The 21,666-nt window shown below is 44.0% G+C and overlaps 1 protein-coding gene across 6 annotated transcripts; it reads right to left on the reverse strand.

The window, feature by feature from the left end:
• Window positions 1-847: 847 nt before the first annotated feature.
• chd8 (chromodomain helicase DNA binding protein 8) lies at window positions 848-20,953 on the reverse strand. Of its 6 annotated transcripts, none has more exons than XM_078264688.1 (39): window positions 20,846-20,953; window positions 18,664-19,706; window positions 18,176-18,490; window positions 16,828-16,938; window positions 15,043-15,542; window positions 14,771-14,882; window positions 14,142-14,345; window positions 13,906-13,974; window positions 13,757-13,812; window positions 13,531-13,648; window positions 13,337-13,420; window positions 13,044-13,181; window positions 12,836-12,957; window positions 12,307-12,550; window positions 12,050-12,226; window positions 11,083-11,226; window positions 10,849-10,947; window positions 10,581-10,740; window positions 10,004-10,214; window positions 9,447-9,642; window positions 9,110-9,280; window positions 8,689-8,982; window positions 8,267-8,487; window positions 7,973-8,175; window positions 7,635-7,791; window positions 7,447-7,536; window positions 7,207-7,310; window positions 6,916-7,039; window positions 6,740-6,815; window positions 6,337-6,608; window positions 5,973-6,205; window positions 5,016-5,666; window positions 4,724-4,830; window positions 4,388-4,609; window positions 4,065-4,160; window positions 3,836-3,949; window positions 2,612-2,713; window positions 2,414-2,518; window positions 848-1,970 (listed from the first exon to the last, which is right to left on the reverse strand). In XM_078264688.1, the coding sequence occupies exons 2-39, from the start codon at window positions 19,603-19,605 to the stop codon at window positions 1,605-1,607; spliced, it is 7,710 nt and encodes a 2,569-aa protein (XP_078120814.1). In that variant the 5' UTR covers window positions 19,606-19,706; window positions 20,846-20,953; the 3' UTR covers window positions 848-1,604. The 6 variants fall into 6 exon arrangements, with proteins under 6 accessions (XP_078120814.1, XP_078120815.1, XP_078120813.1 ...); XM_078264689.1 differs by having other exon boundaries at window positions 8,689-8,979; window positions 14,142-14,348; XM_078264687.1 differs by having other exon boundaries at window positions 4,724-4,827; window positions 14,142-14,348.
• Window positions 20,954-21,666: the final 713 nt, after the last annotated feature.

The raw sequence follows: 21,666 nt of genomic DNA on the forward strand, positions 1-21,666 counted from the left end.
ACGACCTGCCTCCCCAAACCAAACCTCTTTACCCCAACTCTCCTTATGCACGACGGGTAAAGAAAGCAGTCCCTGGTGGGTTTTTTTTAAATTATATTTTGTGTATATTGCCTTGACACGTTTTCACTGTTGGAGACTTGAGGGTATGGTACATTTCTTTTCTTTATGCTTAATACAAGTATAGGAAAGTGGACAACTTACTTGACAGACTGTACTTGTTTAGAGTAATGGGCTGTTTTTTTTTTTTTTTTTAAACCAATATCATTTGCAACTGTTTGTAGAGTTGACGTAAATTGAATATCAGTGTGTGTGACTTGTCAGGGCTCAGTGAGTTGCATCATTCTACTCCAAATAAAGGTTTTTAATTAATCAATGCTACCACATGTTTATGGGACTTCGCTGGCCCGAGTAATGCCTTTCAGGTAGCAGGGCCTCCTCTCATGATGTACAGTACCTACACACCGCCTCGTTATACAAATCCCAATCATGGTCCATCCTTTGGTGGGCAGGACTTGGGCTTAGTGTGTGTGTGTGTATATATCATTAGAGACATTTGTCTTCTCATGTATTCAATGTGCTTTACAATGTAGCCAAATAACATCTCAGCTCCATGTTTCAGAAAAATCAATAAAAGTGATGAAATACATAGTGGAACAGTAGCTATGTAAGGCAGGACATCTGATCTTTAACTTCAGTCTAAATACTTTGATGTATTGTTCCTATCTAGTACTATTTTGTATTTTACAGCACAATTATTAAACACTGCAGAAACCACCAAGCGACCAATTTTGTATACAAACAGTAAGCCTTATTTCTTCTACTTGGTAAAAATAACAATACACACAAATCTGCTTTCACTGTAGATTGCTGTTATTAATTTCACAGATACACTCAGATCATAAAACAAGAATAGTAACTCATTGCCTTCATCTTTGCACAATAGAACACAATGGACCAGCTCTACATTGTACAATACACCCATCCTCCTAGCACTGCTTCAGTAACTAATACTTTCCCTCTCCCTCCCTCTCCACTCCCACCCCACCCATAGAGTGAAAACAATAACAGTACATCCACGCACTGGATCCCTTTTTAGTTCACCGACTCGTCTGGACACAGAACATATGACCAAACGAGATTGTGGGATCTGGATCCAGGTTCTGCTCAGTACACATGTCCAGTTTCACTTGGCGCTCGAGGACCAGCATTGAGGTTATTTCATAAGAAAAGGGTATCTGTACAGCAGGGGTCCCCTTTTGGTCATGGCTGGGAATGTCATGGAAAAGAATAAGCTTGGAGGAAGGAGCAGGAGAATGACGAGTCGTGAAAAAAGAAAGCTCAGCTTTTTGCCATTTTGTCAGAAAGGAGGATCAAGGAGAGAATGATGGAACAATTGTGACGACGAAAAAGAAAACAGATGGGTGCAAACCTGCTCCTTTCATGGAAAAAAAAATCCCTATATAAAATAAATGAATAAAAGTAGCAACAAAAACACATTCATCCATAATTTCATACATAATATGGTAAAAATAAATGATGAAGAATAACATGATTCATCTTTTAGAAGGGGACTAAGTTAGATGTGTTCGGGGAGAGGGGTTCAGTCAATCCTCTGAGCTTGATGAGGAGTCAGAGTCCTTCTGTGCTATGATGACATCGTCCAATAGCGCCTCTTGATCCGAGCTATCATAGTCACCTTGGGAAAGGCTGTCGCCGCCCTCCATTTTAACGTCAAAGTCTGGACTGGTGAGGAAGTGATGGGAGGTCTCCAGGTCCTCCTCATCCATCATGTAGGCTCCATCTGAGACCAGAGTCTCCTCTTCAACTCCATCCAGGCCCACCTCAGAGGTGGGCTCTGGAGTGTGGTGGTGGTGGTGGTGGTGGTGGTGGTGATGGCGGCGTCGGCTTTTCTTCGGGATCTCCGAGTGCTCGGTCAGCAGTCGGTGGAGGAGGGTCTCGGGCAGGAAGCCCTGTGAGAAGAAATATTATTATTATTATTTTAAACAGCGGAAGAAAGTCTATTATGGGGAGAAAAAAAAAACAGAAGAGGGCGTGATGTGTTTTCACAGTTTCCCTTCTCTGATGCTGCAGTAATCAGGGAGAAAACCTTTTTTCTGTACCTAAATGCAAGAATAATTAAAATAAATAAATAAATAAAAAAATTCTCTTATCGCAAGCCACCATACACTTTGTCTTAACTACATTTCAGCTATACTTTAAGTGTTTTGAAAGTCAGACTTGAAGTTAGATAGATAAAGACAGTGACAGCTACTACAATTGGTCTGCATGAAAACAGCATATGTCTTACAGCACCAACCATTTTAGTGTGTAATACAGGCAGCACGTTTTCTACTAAATAAAGGTTGAGCAAGTCACGCAAGTCTTGTAATAATGTAACATCTTGAGTACGCACCGAGTTTCGAACAGTTTCAGACCAGTCTGGTGCTACAGCATTATCAGGATTCTCCTCCAGATATTCCCTCAGATCTTGCAGCATCGGACAGAAAGCAGCTCCAACCTACAGAGCAAAAGCATTTGGATGTTTGTCTGTTTGCAAGAGATAACACAGCCAACAAATTAAGCGTGTGATACCAATGGCGGTACGTCTCACCTTCTTTCCTGTCCTCATGTTAATGACTTTGACCTTCTCACTGCCTGTCAGGGCTTTATCTGCCCTCCTCCTCCTCTTCCTCTTGCTCCTGTTCACAAGAAGCTGAGGAAACACAAAATTATGTAATAAAGCAGAAACATTTTGTTTCCTTATCATCCCCTGAGATCAGGGCCTTATTATAAGCAGGACAAACTTGACACTTGATGAAGAGTTGGTCCTATTCCATTACTCATAAGTTTTATGAGTATATCCAAGTCCTGTCGCAATATTACAGATTTACCCAAGTGCGATTATTTGAGCTGACCGCGACCATTTTGCATAATCATTGGATTGCACAATCAAGGGAATTTAAAGCCAATGTTACAAATGGCAACAAATTGAAAGTAAATAAGGTGCATATCAATCTGCTGGGTAAATAAATTGTTTACCTGAGCGCAAGGTTCCAATGTCAAAAAAGAAAAAAAAAAAGAAAAGAAAAAGAGAGCTTGGCTGTCTCGATCTTACTGCTGTTGGGCAGGTTCTTCCGTTTCAGTTCACATGAGATCGTATAAGATGGTGACAGAGAGGTGCCAATGACGGCTCTCTTGATTTATAGAGTCTCCCCTACAGGTGCAGCAGCGTGTTTGACAGCTCTGGGGAAAGTTATGCGGGAGTTGTCACTTCCATCCAGCTTTCCTAATGAGATCATTAACACAAAGGTTTGGATGGAAACAGTGTTCTAGGAGTAGTGTAGCTCCTTTTAGGGATAGCTCAGTGCGTAGCGCGAGGCTAGCAAGTGTGTGTTCAAGAGAGAGTGTGAGTGAGGTGGATGCACTCAGAGCAGACAGGTGTTGGCGATCGGAGCGGAGAAGAAATTAGCGGTAAAGTTGTCAAGTAGTAGTAAATGTACAGTGTAACCCCAAAGTGAGGATCAACTTCGGTCCTGGAGACAAAACAAAGTCTTCCCTGTGCCTCCCGATCACGGTCTGGAAGCTGAAGTAGGAACGGTTAACACAGGCAGTGCGTTTTCCCGTTGCATATAAACTTTTGAAAATGCAATCATCCATTAGGTCAGCCAACAGTTTGAGAACAGGCTATTTAAAATAAATCGGTGCAGAGCGAGAGGTGAAACACTGTTTCAGCAAACTATTTGAAGATAAAGCTGTGTGGCATAAAATGAACAGAAATGGAACAGAAATTAAACCGCCAATCGCAATTTTATGTATGACGATTAATCGTCAATACCTCCAGCATGTCTCCCTCCACCTCATAATCTGGGTTCTCCTTCAACCAGGTGGGAGGGTCCCTGCGCCGCGGAGTACGCTCCAGTGGATCATTGAGTCCATCTGGGTCTGATAACTACAAGAGAGACAGCCGAAAAAAAAAGTTAAACTAAATCCGAAGCAGCTTTGTTTTTTTGCATCTGACTCCACCTGTTCTAAAAGGGGAGAACATGTAGATCTGATACACGCACCTCTTGGTCCTTGCGCCTCTTGCGACCACTGCTCTCTCCCCCTGACCCATTGGGCATCAGGGCCTGCTTAGAGAAGGTCAGCTTCAGCCCCTCCTCCTGACAGGATGGCAAACAGAGTCATGAACTATACATCACAGCTGCACCTTGTAGTGACTTTAAACACTGACTGAAATTGTTTTGACAGCACTAAAACCTCTCAGATTTGTACAGGTAAAAATGTTGTTTATTAGCCAAGAAAAGCAACAGAATGTCTGTTTGTGTGTGTTTTCAATTACCTGCATATGCCTTAGATAACATCATTTCATCCTCCACTGTTTTCTCACCTTAAGGAGCTTGACAGTGAACTCTCCATCTTCCCCATCTTCCCCAGGGCCACCAGGCGTGCTGCTGGGTTTACGGATTACCCTTGTGTAGGCCATCTCGTCTCCCGCCAGCTCTGAGCTCGGGTTGAGCGGAGCCTCGGGCATGTAGCGCCGCCCTGAGGGCCACTGACCAGTCAGCATCAGCGTACACAAACTGTCCAGACGGTTGATCAACACACGGTCCTGAGACAAAGACGGAGCCCCATGTATCAGTCATTCACATCAATAAAAAAAAATAAATGTACGTGTGTTTTGTTTTCCTTCAAGATAAATGCTTTTAAATTAACATTAATTTACCTTGGGCCAATCCACTCTGAGAGGATCGGGAGGAAGAATGCCATCCTGAGATGGAGTCATGGAGAGTAAACTATTCTCTTCATCCACGTCACACAGCTTCATGCCTGCTTAGAAAAAAAATGGGAAATAACTAAAAAAGAAATTGTGTATAGGCCTATGCATTAAATGCTTATAAATTGCTTAGAGTAATATGTAATGAACTAAAAGTTACGTCTCCCCCCCACAGAACACCCTCGTGATTGAAACTGTCAAAAATTGAATTTGACATTTTTCTCTTTAACTACTAACATACCTCTTTCCACCTCTTCCTCACTCTCTGCACTTTCATCACTGCTGCCCGATCGCCCGGATGATGATGAGCCTGAATCAGAATCAGAATCTGAATCCGACCCTCCCTCACCCTTCCTTCCTCCTGTTTTTCCGACCCTCCCCCTGCTCCTCTTGAGGCTCCAGCCTGGCCCCCGTGCCTTGCCTTCATGTTGACTCAAGGGTGTACTTTGCAGGGCAACATTGATTTCACCTCCAAGCAACCGGGCGTCCTCTTCAGCTCCCTCCTCCTTTACAACGGGCACGTCCTCCTCAGCCTTTGGCTGGCTGAGGGGCATGATGGGCGGTGCCTGAGGTGGAAGTTGTGGGGCCTGCTGGTTCTGGATGAACTGTTCCCGAGCCTGACTGAAGGTGAACTGTGGGTCTGAGTAGATGGAGAGCTCAGTGCGGCTGACACCGTGTAGTGCGGCGCCCAGCATCAGCTGACGATCATGTTCTGGAATATTCCACCAAGCAGGCAGCTCGGAGCTGGTCGGCGCCAGAGGCAGACGCTCCTCCAGGGATGGGTGGGGCAGGACTCTCTCACGGAGGCGACGCAGGAGACTAATACGGTAAAGGGTACGGGAAGCACGCTCCTCAGTGATGGGGGCCACAGTCTGGGAAAGCTCTGATAAATCTGAGCAGGATGAGAGAAGAGATATTTACTGTTATGTGACTGTGAAGTCATCATGCTCTGCTTTTATCAAACTAAAATATTTTTTATATATATATATATATATATATATATTTTAGGGTATAAAAATCTGAAATTATAAAAAAAGAAAACCTGTGCATATATAATTTAAGCCAAGGGAAGAGTTGTAAGTACATGGTGTTGGATTTAACATTGTGATCCTTCACAAAAAGTGAGCATCCAACACTTCAACCGCTGCTCAAGTAGCTAAGTCGAGCCTATCTTGGCAGCATGTGTAGCGGTAGTTACCTTCACCACGGCCTGGGCGCAGGTGGCAAACTCTCCGGCACATGGCAACAAAAGAGCGGAAGTATCGGCTGAGGCTCTCATCAGTTTTTTTATCCAGACGAGCAAAGGTACGGAAGCGGTTCCAGTCAAAATCAAGATCTCCTCCCTCCGGAAGACCTAGTTCCTTTTTTATCTTTTCCACACCAAAAGTCGATACCACCCGGTAGAAGTCACATTCTTCCCTACGTGTCCACCTGGGAGAAAGACAGAAAGGCAAGTGAGGTGAAGGATATTAAATATTTACACACATTCCTGTCAAGTAGGATTATCATTTTTGTGAGCCACTGGAGACAGTCGAAGAGAAAATAATGTAACTCCAGTGTACCTCTGCTGGCGCTCCTGCCGTGCAATCTCCTTCAGCTTGCTGGCCTGTTCGCAACGCCTGCGCCTGCGGTCGCCCTTTGCCTCAGCTTCCATCTTCAGCTGCTCCTGCCTGTAGCTACGTTGGTAAGCTGTGATCAGCCGCCGCAACCGCGCTGTAAGTGATGAGCTGGAGGGCCAGTCACATGCACCACTCTGGCTGGAAAAGCTTTCGGAGATCACCGGCCCCACCTTGTCTTCCACAGAAATCTCATCGTCCACGTTCATGGAGTCAGGCTGGAGGACAAGGTCAAATAGTGACTTATTAAATTCTTTATCCGTATTGCTTGGTTCCAAATTATTCAGGAGTCTTTGCAAATCGACTAGTGCGGACAGATTGGCTTCAATGTGATGGCTTAGATTCGTACCTCATCGAAAAGATCTTTTGCGTGTCTTGACGCAGGCTTGAACTCCGGGTCCTCTGAGTACTTATCATAGTCAGCACTACACAACACACATAATAAAGCACAATATCCAGTTAACATGTAAGTCTGCTATAAATCTAAATAAGTTTTAATTGGCCCAGTTAGCCCGAATCACTCACTCGTCTCCCAGCTCGCCATCACCAGTGTGCTGCTCGGCATCAATGGCCTTATCATCAGGCCGACCAGCTCTCTCCAGGAAGCAGAGGCATGGATCAGCCCGCATTGTGGTGTACATCTCATAACCTGGAAACAGAGAGAGTCAAGGCTGTTAAATGACAACAAAAAATGCTTGACACATGCAATGACAAGTTCCAGATCAGAGGTGAACTAAACTATTTTGTATTGAAGCCATACCAAACCCTCACCCATTTCTCATTATTGTTTTGAGCTTATATATAGAGAAAACCTACCATGTTTGAATACGCCAGCAAGCAGTGAGCGGTCTGCCTCAGTATCCCACCATCCTGCAGGGACCTCCTGCTGCTCCATCTCAGGCATCCAGATATCAACATCCCTGGAAAACAAAATCAAAATAAAACGAATAAATGCATGGCATACTATGTTTGAAGGTATCGCAGTGAACTTCCATAATGGAGGCTGTGTGTGTGTGTCTGCACTTGGCTTATTGTACAAAGGGCAATATTAGATACCTGCTGTCAGCCCCTTTCAGGACAGCGTCGGCATGTTCGCCAATCACCTCCTGTTTCAGGTAGTAGAGCATGCGCACCCTCAGCAACACCCTGAAATAGGAGAAGAGCGGCTTTAGTGTTGGAACAGGAATGGCAAAGCTTTCACGTGTACACACACAGCAGAACACAAGTGGTTGGGCTTCACTGACTTGTTGCACTGGTGCTTGAGGTGTTTGCGGTAGCTGTCGTCCAGAAGCAAGGTGTCAGGGTTGTACTTGCGGATCCACTCCACCTTCTGAACATCAAATGTGCTCTGGGCCTTTACCCTCTTACCCTTCCTGCCTCTGGGAACAGGTATAGACAGGCCTAGGCAGAGAAACAAAATGATACAGTTAATTTCAAACATTTCAACAGACAACAAGGAAGGCTATGGATTCAAATAAGAATGCGTTTTTCTCCTTCTACCAAACCAACTAATTTTTTTCAGTCGAGAAAGATGGGATCCTATTTAAAACATTTTGTGAGTGGCTCTGTGTGTAGCTCCTACCAGAGTGGTTGAGCAGTGTTTGGGGTTCACGCCCGTTCTCTGGCGGTGTGATGAGCTCCCAGATGAAACTCTTGATGTTCTCATCCCCACGATAGTGGAGCAGACAAAAGACCAGGATGACACGGCAGATCGTCTCCACGTCACGTTCACTCAGACGACGCTTGCATCTGGCATGGGATAAGATGTCCTTCCAGCGACCCCAACTGGAGAAGAAGAAAACACGTATGAGGGGGAGAACAAGGGACGAGAGTAAAGAGTAAAACATTAACAAATTGAGCAACAAAGCCTAGATACCCATAGACAAGCAGGTGTTTCTCCACCCTGAAACAGTCAGTGCGGCCGTAACCCCCTCCACTGTGGCGGTCGGAGCGCCGCGAGGCACGCGACTGTCTGGAATTGGCCGGTGGATACTCCTCGTCGCTGTCTAGATCAGACAGGTCTCCACCTTCACCTCGTAAAGTGGAGTACTGGCGGGTCTGCTTGCGAACTCTGGGAGTGTCAATCACGAGGGTGTTCTGTGGGGGGAGACGTAACTTGTAGTCCATTACATATTACTCTTAGCAATTTATAAGCATTTAATATATAAGCATATATAAGAATACAACTACATAATTAATTTCAACTAGAAAACAATTACAGTATTTTACATGTTGTGGCAATCAGCACTGTAAAACTTGTATGATCTTCACACAAAATAAAAAGCACATGGGACTTACCTTTCGGTTCATGGAGTCCATGTCTATGTCGGCTTTCTTGGCCCACTTCTGCCAGAATTCTGGGTCATCGAGGGCAATATCATTGCGGTTCTCAGAGGCCACAAAGCTGGCCTTGGAGAACGTGGAGCCCTTGCCCTCGCTCTCGATGGTGATGGTGGTGGCTCTACGCTGAAGGATCTGGTCGATGTCCTCCTCGCAGAAGCGACTGCCTTCATCATTCTCATCCATGATGGCAGCGTAGGCTCCCTTCCTCAGCAGGTCCTCAATCTCCTTCTTGGAGAATTGCTGGATCTGCTGAAAGCGGCACAAAAAGCCAAACTGGATTAAGCTCAAGCTTTTTATAAATAAACAAGCTGTAACACAACTGCCCAACCCAACAATTACCTGGCAGTTTGAGTTAATGACTGGTAGGTTTTCTTACCCCGTTGACGTTACTTTCTTTGTTGCCACTCATGCTCTGCAGGACGGCACGGTCCAAGCCAAGCTTCAGACTTGCTTTATCCAGCATCTCCCTCTCGTAAGAGTTCCTAGTGATCAGACGGTAGACCTTGACTGCCTTAGACTGGCCAATACGATGACACCGTGCTTGAGCCTGATATGAAAATAAAAGTAGGGTCAAAAGAATGTCATATGAAGCTGCTGACATAAAAAAAGAGAATGGTTTCAAGTTTTGACACAAGTAATAAACATAAAGACTGTTTGTTGTTGCGGTCTCATTGAACTAACTTTATACCAGACAAAACAGTACAATCTTCTACCTGCAGGTCATTTTGAGGGTTCCAGTCAGAGTCAAATATAACACAGGTGTCAGCAGCAGTGAGGTTAATACCCAGGCCGCCAGCACGGGTACACAGCAGGAAGACAAAGCGGTCCGAGTCAGGCTTGCTGAAGCGATCGATGGCAGCTTGTCGTAAGTTCCCACGCACTCTGCCATCAATTCGCTCATAAAGGTATCTGTAAAAAAATAAGTGAACAAACTTACATTAACACATCCCATAGGTCTTCATAATACTTTGAACAGTTATGACAATTAGGGGTGCACGATTCAGAAAATGTCACGATTCGATATCGATTTTTAGGCTCAAGATTCGATTCACAGTATGTAAACGTAGTTACTTTTCCCATGTGATTGCAGTAGACATACATTAAAAAAAATAAATTGATTTTTGGAATTCTATGAATCGATTTTGAATCCGTAGAGCTTGAATCGCGATTTGAATTGATTTATTTTTTTTGCACACCCCTAATGACAATATAAAAAAACAAAAAAAACAAAACACATCAGTTGCATTAAAATACACCTTGGCCTTCTTACCTCTTGTTGATGAGGTAGTCCTCCAGAATGTCTAAGCAACGCACCATCTGGGAGAAGATGAGCACTTTGTGGCCACCAGCCTTGAGGCGAGGCAGCAGCTTGTCTAGTAGCACCAGCTTGCCGGCCGAGCGAATAAGGGCCTGCAAATGGAAGTCGGGCGCCATGGGGTCGTACACCTCCCGCAGCTCAGCTACGATCTTCTCCTCCGCGCCTGGACAAGAGAGGGACAGGGGTACCATTTTATTATGCAATGAAATTATGCTAGCTTGTCACGAGCAAATGCAGCTCAGACTGCTTATCGTGTGAAGACAGCTTCAGAGAATCGTTCCCCTTCTGATTTAATACATGCTCATTCTGCAAAATGCCACAAACTAAATACACACTACAATAACTCCTGTTTTTCAGCCAAGTGAAATGTTAATACTTGAATTGCTCTTCAAATGACAATATGGCAACAATTCAGGTCAGCAATTATTGGAAATGGATATTTCTGGGCCTGAATATAACAAACATACATGCAGACAGCAAGACGTCCAGTACAAAGGGCTAATATTAAGTTAATATTGTGATGCAATACCATTGATGAGGTAGGGGTGGTTGCAACACTTGCGTAGCTCCATCATAGTGTTGAGCAGGTTGGGAACATTGCTGTTACTGTTTGCACCTAAACTGAGGAAACTGAAGTTCCGCTCCAGGATGGCCCGGTAGTACTTCTTCTGGATATCCGTCAACTCAACCTGAGAGAAAACACAGTCAAAGAATCAAAACAGTTGTCGTCGTTTGTGTCGTTCAGATCTCCTAACACAGTTCAGAGTTTACATTGACTGTGCACCATTTAAACTAACCTCAATGATGGTCTCCTGTTTGGGTGCCAAGTTTTTCTCAACATCCTCTTTGAGCCTTCGTAACATCATGGGTTTTAAGATGGCCTGCAGCTTCTGAACCTGTGGACCCGAAAAAAATAAAAAGATTTGCTCAGTAAGGGCTAAACAATACCAATAGAATGGGCAGATGCACAAGACAAAGAACATTGTGTGTGAATATGAGTGTCAATGCCAACATGAGTGTATAGTTCACACCTGTTCCTCTGTTTTGAGGTCTCCAAAGTCTCTGAGGAATTCAGTCTCAGAAGGGAACTGAGCAGGCTCCAGAAAATGAAGCAGACTGAAGAGTTCCTCCACAGTGTTCTGGAGAGGAGTGCCGGTCAACAACACTTTGTGTTCCTGGGAGAAAAAAAACCCACAGAACACAAATAGAAAGTAGGTAGAGAAGGACAGAGGAAGGAGAGGAAGTGAAGGAAGAAGGGGGAGGTAGGACCAAATATTCATCAGGCCGAAGGAATAAAAAAAAAACAAAAAAAAACAGATGTATAAAAAGCAGGCGACAATACAGAAGGAACAGAAGAAAGAACGAGGATATAAGAAGGGAAAGGAAAAAGAACACTGCAGATGAGGAAAAGTTCAAATTAAGTCTTTGAAAAGCCATTCATATTTAATATCAATGTCAGTTTGTTTCTCACTACAAAGTAAGTGCATTAGAGAACTAGCAACAGTCTTAATCCACTTAAAACTGCTACTACTGTTTAGAAAGACCGTAGCTCCCAAGATGGTGGCCGCCTGTATAAGAGAACGCGACTGTCTTTATAATCTCTTTTTAATAAACTGTCTGTACACTTACAATGTTCTCAATGCTTCGGTTAACATGTAGGGACCCTCACTATGCTACCATTGAAGTGTGGTGATATTTTGAGCCTTTTTAGTGGTATAAATAGTGATTTCTTTTTACTTTCCCTGTGCCCCGAATACTAGCGTTGTAAGCTAATCAGTGGTCCGCGCTAGCTTGTTTCAAGCTACAAACACATTCGATTAGCATGAAAACATGTCCCAGAGAGCAATCGAGTGGGTACACATCTGTTATTGACCCCTAGGTTCTTTTTGCGCCGGAATTGTCCGTAAAGTGCAACATTTAACCATACAAGCGGCATCCTATAATTCTCTGCACATTTGACCATTGGTTTTGTACCCACTTTGGCTCTGGTCCACTCACCAGATCCAGCATCTTCAAGCTGTCCAACAGTTTGCAGTTGCGATTCTTGAGGCGGTGAGCCTCATCAATGATCACACAACGCCAGGAGATCTCCCTCAGCTCTGGGCAGTCAGATAACACCATCTCAAATGTTGTGATGAGGGCGTCAAACTTATACGCACCTGGGATCAAGTGCTCCTGTAGACAGAATGGCAGTTTTCATTAGACGCTTTTAACATCAGGAAAGTTAATCAACAACAATCAATCAATAACTCCACCTTGTCATCCTTGCAGTACATCTCATACTGCTGGATCATCTGCCGGCTGGCCAGGCTGCCGTGGTAGACGATAGCGTTCATGTCGGTCCACGTGCTGAACTCCCTCTCCCAATTGGTAATGGTGGAGAGGGGAGCGATGACCAGGAAAGGGCCTTGGACGCCAGCATCATACTCCTCAGCCAGCAGTGCGATAGACTGGATGGTCTTCCCCAGACCCATCTCATCTGCCAGGATACAGTTCTGCCTGAGAGACAAGAAACCAACAGAGTAATTAGTGAAGCCTTGGGAGAAGCCATCAACAAGCATCATTCCAAATGGACCAGCTTCTTCCAGAATATAATGACACACTGCCTTCTTCCTGTTGTCGCTTCATGTTATGCTATAGTACATCCGTAATTCTATAGTTGCTACTACTACTTTAATTACAGCGCTTTAGCCAGTAAAACTAATACAGTTTAAATGTGGCTTCAAAATGCACTTTGCTGCAGGTCAACATGGAGTGTAGTGTGTGCCTGTGTGTGATAAATACCTGTTGTACCAGTTGAAGAGCAGCCAGTTGACTCCTTCAAGTTGGTACTCTCGAAGTATGTTGCCATTCTTGTATTCTCTGGTCTCCTCCAACTTCTTCCATGAACTGGCAGACGGCCGTGGCTGAAGGAGAGAGAAAGAAAAAAAATGCATGAAAAGAAGAGAATAGGTAAAAACCACTCCTGGCCATCTTCCACTAGAAAACTTACCGTTCTTTTTAGGCGAGGTTGTCGGTTTTGGATTTTCTTGAATTCTTCGACTTTGCCCTCGTCCACGTCCTCCTTCAGTTCCCAAGTGGCGTCTTCATAAGGCAGAGAGCACCACTTCACCAAGTAGTAGATAACAGGCTGGAGGGAAAAGAGTGAAAGAAAGTATTTAACTATCGCAAACATTTTACTTGATGAAAGGGTCATTTATCTGACAAAAAAACAGCACAAGAGTTATAAAGTTATAACCAAGAGAGGTAAGTGAAGTGATTTCTTGACACGGCCTGGTCTCTCACCTCGCCATTGTCCTTGTCCACACTGTGGGAAACGTCCAGGATCCTGTCCGCCTCTAAATAGTCTGGGTTAAATGCCTCCTCATCCTGGACAGAACCACAGGGTCAGAGACAGTAGAAATATGTTCAAAGTTATAGTTCAAGCAGCTGAACTACATCCTAAAATAAAGAGGTTTCAGCATGTGCTCCCATCTCACCTCCTGGAAGAGGTGTCTCATCTGTGCGTGCTTGGTCTTAAACCTCTTGATCTTTTGATGGATCCTCTTATCTTTCTCCAGCTGAGCCAAACTGGCCCACTCACAATGTAAGTAGGAACTGAGAACAAGAGAATCAAGTTGTACTCATTTGGATGTCTCCTCAAGAAATAGAAATTGTCAAGTAAGTGGGAAGGCCAAAGTTATTTATTGAGATATCAAAACTTACTAGTTCTTGTATTTTACAAAGAATTCCTCAACCGTGGTGTACTGGCCCGGACACACCTTGAAGACAAGAACAGGTTTTTAGTATTCTCAAAATTAGATTGAAATGATTAAAAGAATTGTTTTGGAATGAAATAAATGGAATAAACATACTTCCTTCTTGGTTAACCTCAAAGACAGAACTTTGTCTACAATGGCAGCATCTTCCTCACTTGGGTTTTCCTGTAAAAATAAAAAGTAATACACTATAGACTGTTGACCTACACACCTTCAACCCTCTTAATGTTATTATATAATGTAATGCAATTAAACCAGTGTCCATCTCTTTGACAATCTTTTCAATCTCATCGGAGAAGAAGTCACGTTTGTTAAAATACTTGTACACTCACCACAAAGAACTGCATGCTGGGCTGTCCTTCAACATCCAGCTCCAGCTCCTGTTTAAGCTGCGCTGCACTCCCGCCACTGATGGAGGCCACAGCTGCCGCAGTTGTAGTAACATCTACATCTTCCTGCTCATCTTCATCATCCGTTATCTTGATATCCAGGTCCTCAGTGTACTTCTTCCTCTTCACCACACGATTGGAGCGCCTCTTCTGGCCAGAAGACAGAGGTGTAAATTGAGTGCGTTTTTAAAGGTCAAGCAGATGAAGACAGAAATCCACATGGGCACACACACCACAAGAGACATCAGAACATGATTCATCGTTCCACCTCTGTGTGCAGCATTTCTTCCACTTCAATTTAGACAAAAACAGAAGCATGCTTTATAAATTGGGTTGACAGTAAAACAGGTTTTACTACAAATCAGTCATTTGGAACAGTATCATCCTATGTAAACAATTACAGTCACATTTGAATGCTGGCATTCTCCCACAGGAACCACTGAATTATTCTGTGCAGGCCAAGCACCGCTAGACGTAGGTTCGTCAAGTCAGTTCACTTCACCAGACCATTAACCTATCTCATTTATAAAAGTGTGCTGATCTTATTTATGTGACCATGTATGTGTTTGTACCGTAATCAAGTCATCATCCAGAGCAGTAGGTGAGGCAGGGCTTAACTCCCCATCAGAGTGGTCTGAGGATGCATTTCTCTTTCTTTTCTTTGCTCCCACTAGAGTAATAGTGCTGCGGGAAGGTGGAGGGAGAGAGGACAGACAAAGACAGAATGAAGTAGCAGAAAGTAAAGAATATTGTTTTCTACAAGGCTACATTTCCAAGCAATGCAACGTAAGTTACATTCAAATTATTTCCTCTCTCATCGACTCCTCACATACATATCACTTACTTTGTCTTAGTCTTGCTTTTGCTCTTGTTCCCAGCCCCAGGTATTACTGTGCCTCCAGCCACTCCAGTTGTTCCTCCTGGTGTCTTCACTTTGCTCTTGCACTGTCCCCCAGTGCTTTTGGGCGTCGTTCCTCCAGCTACAGGACTTTTCTTCTTGTTTCCTCCTCCACTGGTCTTTTTCTTAGCAGCAGACACCACAGTCACAGTGCCTCCCACTTCTGGGGAGGTCTGTGTGGCTGGAAGCTCATCCTGGTTGAGGACTCTGGGCAGGTTCTTCTCCCCACGTGCTTTGGCCCGGGCTATAGCTTCAGCCACAATACGGTTTGCTTTCTCCTGCTTGCAGAGGATCTCCACCCGTCGCACAGAAGCAGGCTCGCCAGGGGCCTTGGTGATGCGGATGGCCTGGGACGGAGTGGTGGTTGTAGTGGAGGGGCCTGCAGCCGACGTGTTGATGACCTTTACCACAGATACTGTGCCGCCAGCCGAGGATGCCGAGCTTGTCTGTGTGAAGGAGAATGTTTGAGAGTGCAGAAGACTTTCTGCCACAGAGAAACCCTTAAGCCCCCCTCTATATAATAGTATGTATGTATGTAGACAAAATAAGGAAACGTCAATGCATATCTGGAGGCAGGGCTCAACAGTAACGGTTGCCCTCGGCAACCAGATTCAGTCAATTGGCAACCGTTTCGTGTTCTCTGGTTGCCCCCTTTGGCAACCACTTGTTCAATATTTGTGTTTTTTTAATATATAAAAACAAATCAAAACTTAAAACTGGAAAATCTTATTTCAAAAGTAGTCAATATTTAAATTTTAAACACTACGTTCATGCGCAACACAACATTTCAGCTGTTGTGCGACCACATTCCACACACGCGCGTTTGCCGTGAAAAGATACAGGCAATGCAATTTTCTGTTCACTTTAACAGCACATTAAAATCCGGTGCTATTATGGCACCGGTGCCCGGTATCTAGCTACCGGACGAAATAGCAACGCGGATTTCGGTGCCTCATTACGGTGCCACTTTAATGTCTACGCTGCTCTCTGATGCTCTGAAACCCACATTAGAGGCAACAGAAACATTGCTGCAGGTCACGCTAGTAAACACTAATAACACGTTACACTTGACAGCAGTTAACGTTAACCTATCATTAGCTACAGTAGTAACTGGATTAAACACGCTTAAAATGCTGACAGTTAAAAAGGTGTAAACGTGTGACTGTATTTCACTGTAGAGGATTCAAACACCGGGATGGACAACAGTCTGCCGCTCTGAGCTAAAAAGACACAAACTAGCACTTGGTCACTGCTGTTATCGGAGAAACAACACAGACAGGACTAAATGTTGCGTTTACTTAAAACTGGTAAACCTTGTGGTGCATTCAAAGTTATTGTAAAATACCCTTTTCTCATCTTTTTTCTTTTAACAGCAATTTACTGGTGAAAGAAGTAATTATTGTTAAAAGTTAATTGTTATTACATTTGTAATAATCATTTAAATTTGTGCTGATCCAAAAATGTATCCAATTCGTGACTCAAAACATTGATCCGATCTGTGGGTTTTGTGATCCGTTGCACCCCTATTTGAGAGGGATGGGAAATTATATTGCAAGCCATTATCTCATTGTTTCATTATTAAATGTGTGGTATAGTTGCATAAGAAACGAATTGCTCCAAATATCGGCAGTTTAAAACATGGCAACCGTATTGTCAATTTCGCCAACCAAAAGCTAATGCATGGTTGCCAAGCCGGCAACCACATTAAAATGTTAGTGTTGGGAGGTCTACCTGTGGCTGCAGAAGCATTTTGAGTGGCACTGCAACTCTCTGTCCTCCTTGGCCCTGCGAGATCTGCAAGACCTGTGGGCTGCCAGCACCAGCTCCTGAGACCAGCTGGTACTGTGAGAGGGAAAGAAGAGAGATGTCAAGTCACAGTCCCCTTAGAAAATGTATAAAAAGTATAAAACATTAAAGCTAATTTTCAGGGTTTTAAAGAACATTTTGTGAAATCTGCTTGTTTGGCGTCTTAGCAACAGTCAGATAGATGAATAGATAGATAGATAGATAGATAAGCAGCGTAGCCAGACCATACTGACATGCAAGACTAGATCTGAATGAACAGAGATGAAACATATGTTGATCTTTCATATATAACTCTTAATAAGGCAGCAAACAAACAAAATATTTGTATACTGTTCATATTACATAGCCATATTTATATCTATACTTGAATATCACATTGCACTTTTCTGCTTTTTTGCACTTCTGGTTGGAAGCAAACTGCATTTCGTTCCCTTTGTACTTGTACTCTGCACAATGACAATAAAGTAGAATCTAATCTAAAAAACAAACATATTTCCTTAAATTATTCAGTTTTATATAACAAAAGAAATCTAAAAGAATTCCTACAGTTTTCTTTATCTCCAGATTTTTCTAGAACTTGCCCACTCCACTGCATCAGAAAGTCACGGATACATTAAAAACAATGAATGTCCTTATATAGCTAAAATTAACTGCCAATGAATACCAGGTAGTAGAGCCAATGTTCATCATTTGGACTGATTTGTCCCAGCTACACAAAAGTAGCCATTGTTCATTTGTGATGGACTGTAACAGCAACATTAAATTTGAATGCCTGAAACAAGCAGAAACAAATACTCTAGTCCAACACAAATTTTAGCAAACAAAAGTATTGGCCACACAGAGCCACATTTGTTGTGGAAGCTGGGGGCATTTTGCCGGGCAGCAACATGGCACAGGGGGTCAGATTTCAGAATGCACCATTTGAAATAACTGTCTACTGGGGAATGGTTGAAAACTTGACTAAGTAGATGTCAATATTGAGTGTATTGGGAATAACTTTTGCTTCTATCATTATTATCATCATCAGCAAAACAGACCTTTAATGTCCCCTTTCCATTGCATCAATAGCAAAGAACTAGCAGCTTGCATTAAGACAGCACTTCACACTCTATCATAAAAGAGAACATCTGAGCTAAGAGCAACTTGTCAAAAACAAGGGAAGAAGAAAAACAAGTGCTGAAAGAAATGACATGTACTATAGGAAATTACCACTGACAATCTGATTAAAACAAACAGGTAGGCTACTTTCAAACTCTAAACACTTCTTTCTCACCTTAATTCCTCCTTGTTGGTTGGGCTGCTGCTGCACCTGCAGCTGAATTGTGAGGACTTTGGGCTGCCCTCCAGCCTGACCTGCAGCCCGAGCCTGGGTCAAGGCTGCTAGCTGGCTTCCCTGGAGCACCAGTTTGCCTCCGGGGAGCTGCCCCAGCACTAGTCGAGCTGGGATCTGATGCTGCTGCTGGCCCCCTTGGGCTGTCTGAACCTGCTGGACTTGTGTGAGCTGCTGCTGGGCTTGACCCGCTGGTGCAGCAGAGCCAGCCTGGGAGGGCTGCTGGAGAACCAGAGTGATCCGCTTTGCTTCGCCACCCTAAAGTCAGATGTACAGAATGAGATTCATTTTGACACTTAGGAAAAAAGACTGACCTAAAAAAACAGCAACAACCCTGATAGCAAACCACTCCTGTGCTTCACCTGCTATGGTGCAGCTGTCAGGTTGACATCTTGTGGTCTGCCTGCTGTTGCAGAAGAGGTGGTGCTTACCTGTGTTTGGGCCTGCATGGCTGGCTGGAGCTGCACCTGGCCTTGGGTCTGTACTTGGATCTGAGTAGCTTGGGCCTGGACTTGAGTCTGGCCTTGAGACATCTGTGTTTGGGCAGGGATCTGCACCTGAACTGTCTGGCCTTGCGTCTGCTGGGGCATGGAGGTCAGCACCATCTGTTTCATTGGCCCATTGGGAGACTGCATTAGCCTCTGCACCCCTGCTGCACCCACTTTGACTTGAGCTTGTCCCGGGCTCGCCTGATTCAAGACTGTCCCCCCCTGCAGTATGGACATGCCAGGTTTAAGAGGAGTGCCAGACAACACACGGATTACCTTTCCACTGGTCTGGCCTGTGGCTCCTGATACAGTCTGCAGCACCTGGGCTTGACCCTGGGGACCTTTGAGAATGACAATTTTACCACCGGCCTGCTGTGTGATGGCAGCTAACTGCTGTGGAGTGAACTGATGAGTTATCTGTGTGAGCTGCTGCGTGGTTGCGGTGGTGGTGATTGGGGAGCTGGAAACAGTCAGAGGTGAACTCAGCAGGACAGTGCTACTGGTGACCACGCTGGTGCTGCTGACAATAGGTATGGTGGTCTGGGCCTGGATCTGAGGTACAGTATTAACCGGGGTAGGAGCAGGGACTGGGGCTACAGTAGGAGCTGCAGCTATGGTAACAGTCTGGTCAGTCGCCACTGGCACTGGCTGCTGTGTGGGGACTTGAACGGGGGCAGGGTCCGGAATGGCGGGAGCTGCTACAGAAACACCAAGGCCTGCGTTGACCGTGAGCTCAGGTTCGGTTGGTGGGTCCACTTGACCCAACGCCAGCTTAAGTGCCTCCTCCACAGGGTCTGAGGAGCCCTGAGAGAAGGAGTCGTCAGGTAGGGCATCCAGGTTAAACAGGGGTGTGTCCTCAAAGAGGTCCATGATGGGGTCTGCCATCTTGCCCACTCCACACAGGGAGACAGGCACAATGTTAAAAAGACTCTGAGATGGAAGCTTAACAGTTGCAGACCAGTTCTTCTCAACTTTTAAGTAAACAGCTGGTAAAAGAGGAGAAACACTGATGTAAATAAAGCACAAATAAATTACTTTGACAGTATACAAACAAATGCTATACTGATGCTTTTATAGCTGAAACATGTATACAACAACTACAATTTGGTGGGCCTCATTCAATGGTTAGTACACGTTTGTTTAAGTATATAAAGACCACAAGAAGCAGACAGAAACTTGGAAAATTGGCCCTTGATGGCAAATGGCAATCGTGTAACTTCTGGTCCTGGTTTCCTTTTCAGCTCCAATTTTGTGTCTATGTTTCTTTGATGCCTATCAACATCACACATTTAAGTTTGGTTTATAATACACTGAAAGAAAGTATTGTTTACTAAATACCAAACTTTCATCTGGACACACTGACATTTCTCTTCTTGAGCTTTGACAGTAATGATCAGTTTACTATACTGTGAGTTAAGAGCACCACACTACTAATTCGTTTAACATTAATGAAATAAAACGGTTTTTTTAAATGACATAAAACGGCCAGTTAACAAATGACTGCAACTTGATTATAAAAAAAAAAATAGTTTTTGAAAATAGCATCCAACTCATGGCCACATTGTCTAGAAAACGCTTTCAATGTGATATAAAAAGGTTTCAAATACAAATTTAGGCTAAGTTTCGATAGCAATACACAACGCTATACTACCCAGGGAACATTCGGTGAATGAAAATAGTTGGTAACGTTAGTGAAAGGAGGGTACTGATGCTGGAGAGGTAGGATGCTTTCCTCTGGTCGTATTGCAGTCTTTCTCACAAACCCGTCGGCTAGCATTAGCTTGTGTCGCGACCAAGATGTGCCTATTACAAAAGCATGCGTGGCACCGAAAACATATTCAGGCTTATAAACATGATGTATTGCATGTTTGGAACAGTTTCCTCGCTTCTCTGTCATTTACTACCAACCAGTCAGACTACCGGACTTCTTCAATCTCATCAACAAACCGGACCAAACCAAAGCAACGTGCCACAATAACCATTGCCCGTCAACGTTCAGACACGGGTTAGGCCGCAATACTGTTTCGGTTGGTCTGCGTCTATTTTTCGGCAAAAATACATGAAAATAACCATCATATCCACTGTCCTAACTCTCACAGTAATAATTTCGGGGTGCTAAATTTACCTTTGCATCGACACACATGGCTTTCTCCGTCTCACAACACTGTACGATTACAGGAAACGGCCAGGGAAGAGCAGGAACTAACATTCTTGCCAGAGAAAGCGTAGAATGCGTGCCCCTCGTATGCTATCAAACGATGATTGGTCAGTTTTCTCCTGAGCCGGCAGCATACGGCTATTTCATTGGCAGTAAGAGCTATCCGTCATATATACGGCCGCTTCTGGGCGGGATGAAAGCCGTAGTTAGGTTGAGAAAACAATAAATGCGGCCTAGCTATGATCATTTGATTGAATGATCTTCAACATTGGCGTTTTACTGCCGTGTATGCTCACATTAGAAAGCGCAGGCCTTTTAGAGCTGACTGGAGAAAAATAGACGGTGTTTTAATCATCCCCAAAGTTTAATGGTCTGTATCACCCAACAAGCCTGTTTGTGAATGACACTGTCCGGTTTTTTCCTTAGGGCTTTATTACATTGGCTTCAGCTAAGGAATTAACCTCATCGTGTGATATTGCTTTATTACTATCTACAAAATATAGATACAGACCCCGTGGACATATTGACGGTTTTTTGTTGATTATTATTACATTTTGAGATATCAACAACAGCTTTCTTCTAGTCAATGGTACCAATGTGATGATTCGTTTGCTGCCATTAGTGATTCAGTTTTGTGGGATTGGTGTTATGGCGCCCTCTAGTGCCCTCAGACTGAAATATTATTCTTAGCCGTTTGGGCTGTTCTAAAAAGCCAGATTATCCTGCTCGGGGCACCCTTCTACTTCTTTTTTTTTGCATTGTGTGTGATCCCAGCAGGTATGTTTTGT

This window comes from Sander vitreus, chromosome 12, assembly GCF_031162955.1.
Source record: "Sander vitreus isolate 19-12246 chromosome 12, sanVit1, whole genome shotgun sequence".
Taxonomy (NCBI): Eukaryota; Metazoa; Chordata; class Actinopteri; order Perciformes; family Percidae; genus Sander; species Sander vitreus.

What these genes read in the sequence shown, in the direction of transcription:
- chd8 (XM_078264684.1), bottom strand. Translation starts at nt 19,605, where the DNA reads ATGGCAGACCCCATCATGGACCTCTTTGAGGACACACCCCTGTTTAAC. An exon ending in CCAGCATGCAGTTCTTTGTG is followed by an intron (nt 13,975 to 14,141) that starts GTGAGTGTACAA and finishes TTATTTTTACAG; the next exon opens with GAAAACCCAAGTGAGGAAGA. An exon ending in ACATGAGGACAGGAAAGAAG is followed by an intron (nt 2,519 to 2,611) that starts GTGAGACGTACC and finishes TTTGCTCTGTAG; the next exon opens with GTTGGAGCTGCTTTCTGTCC.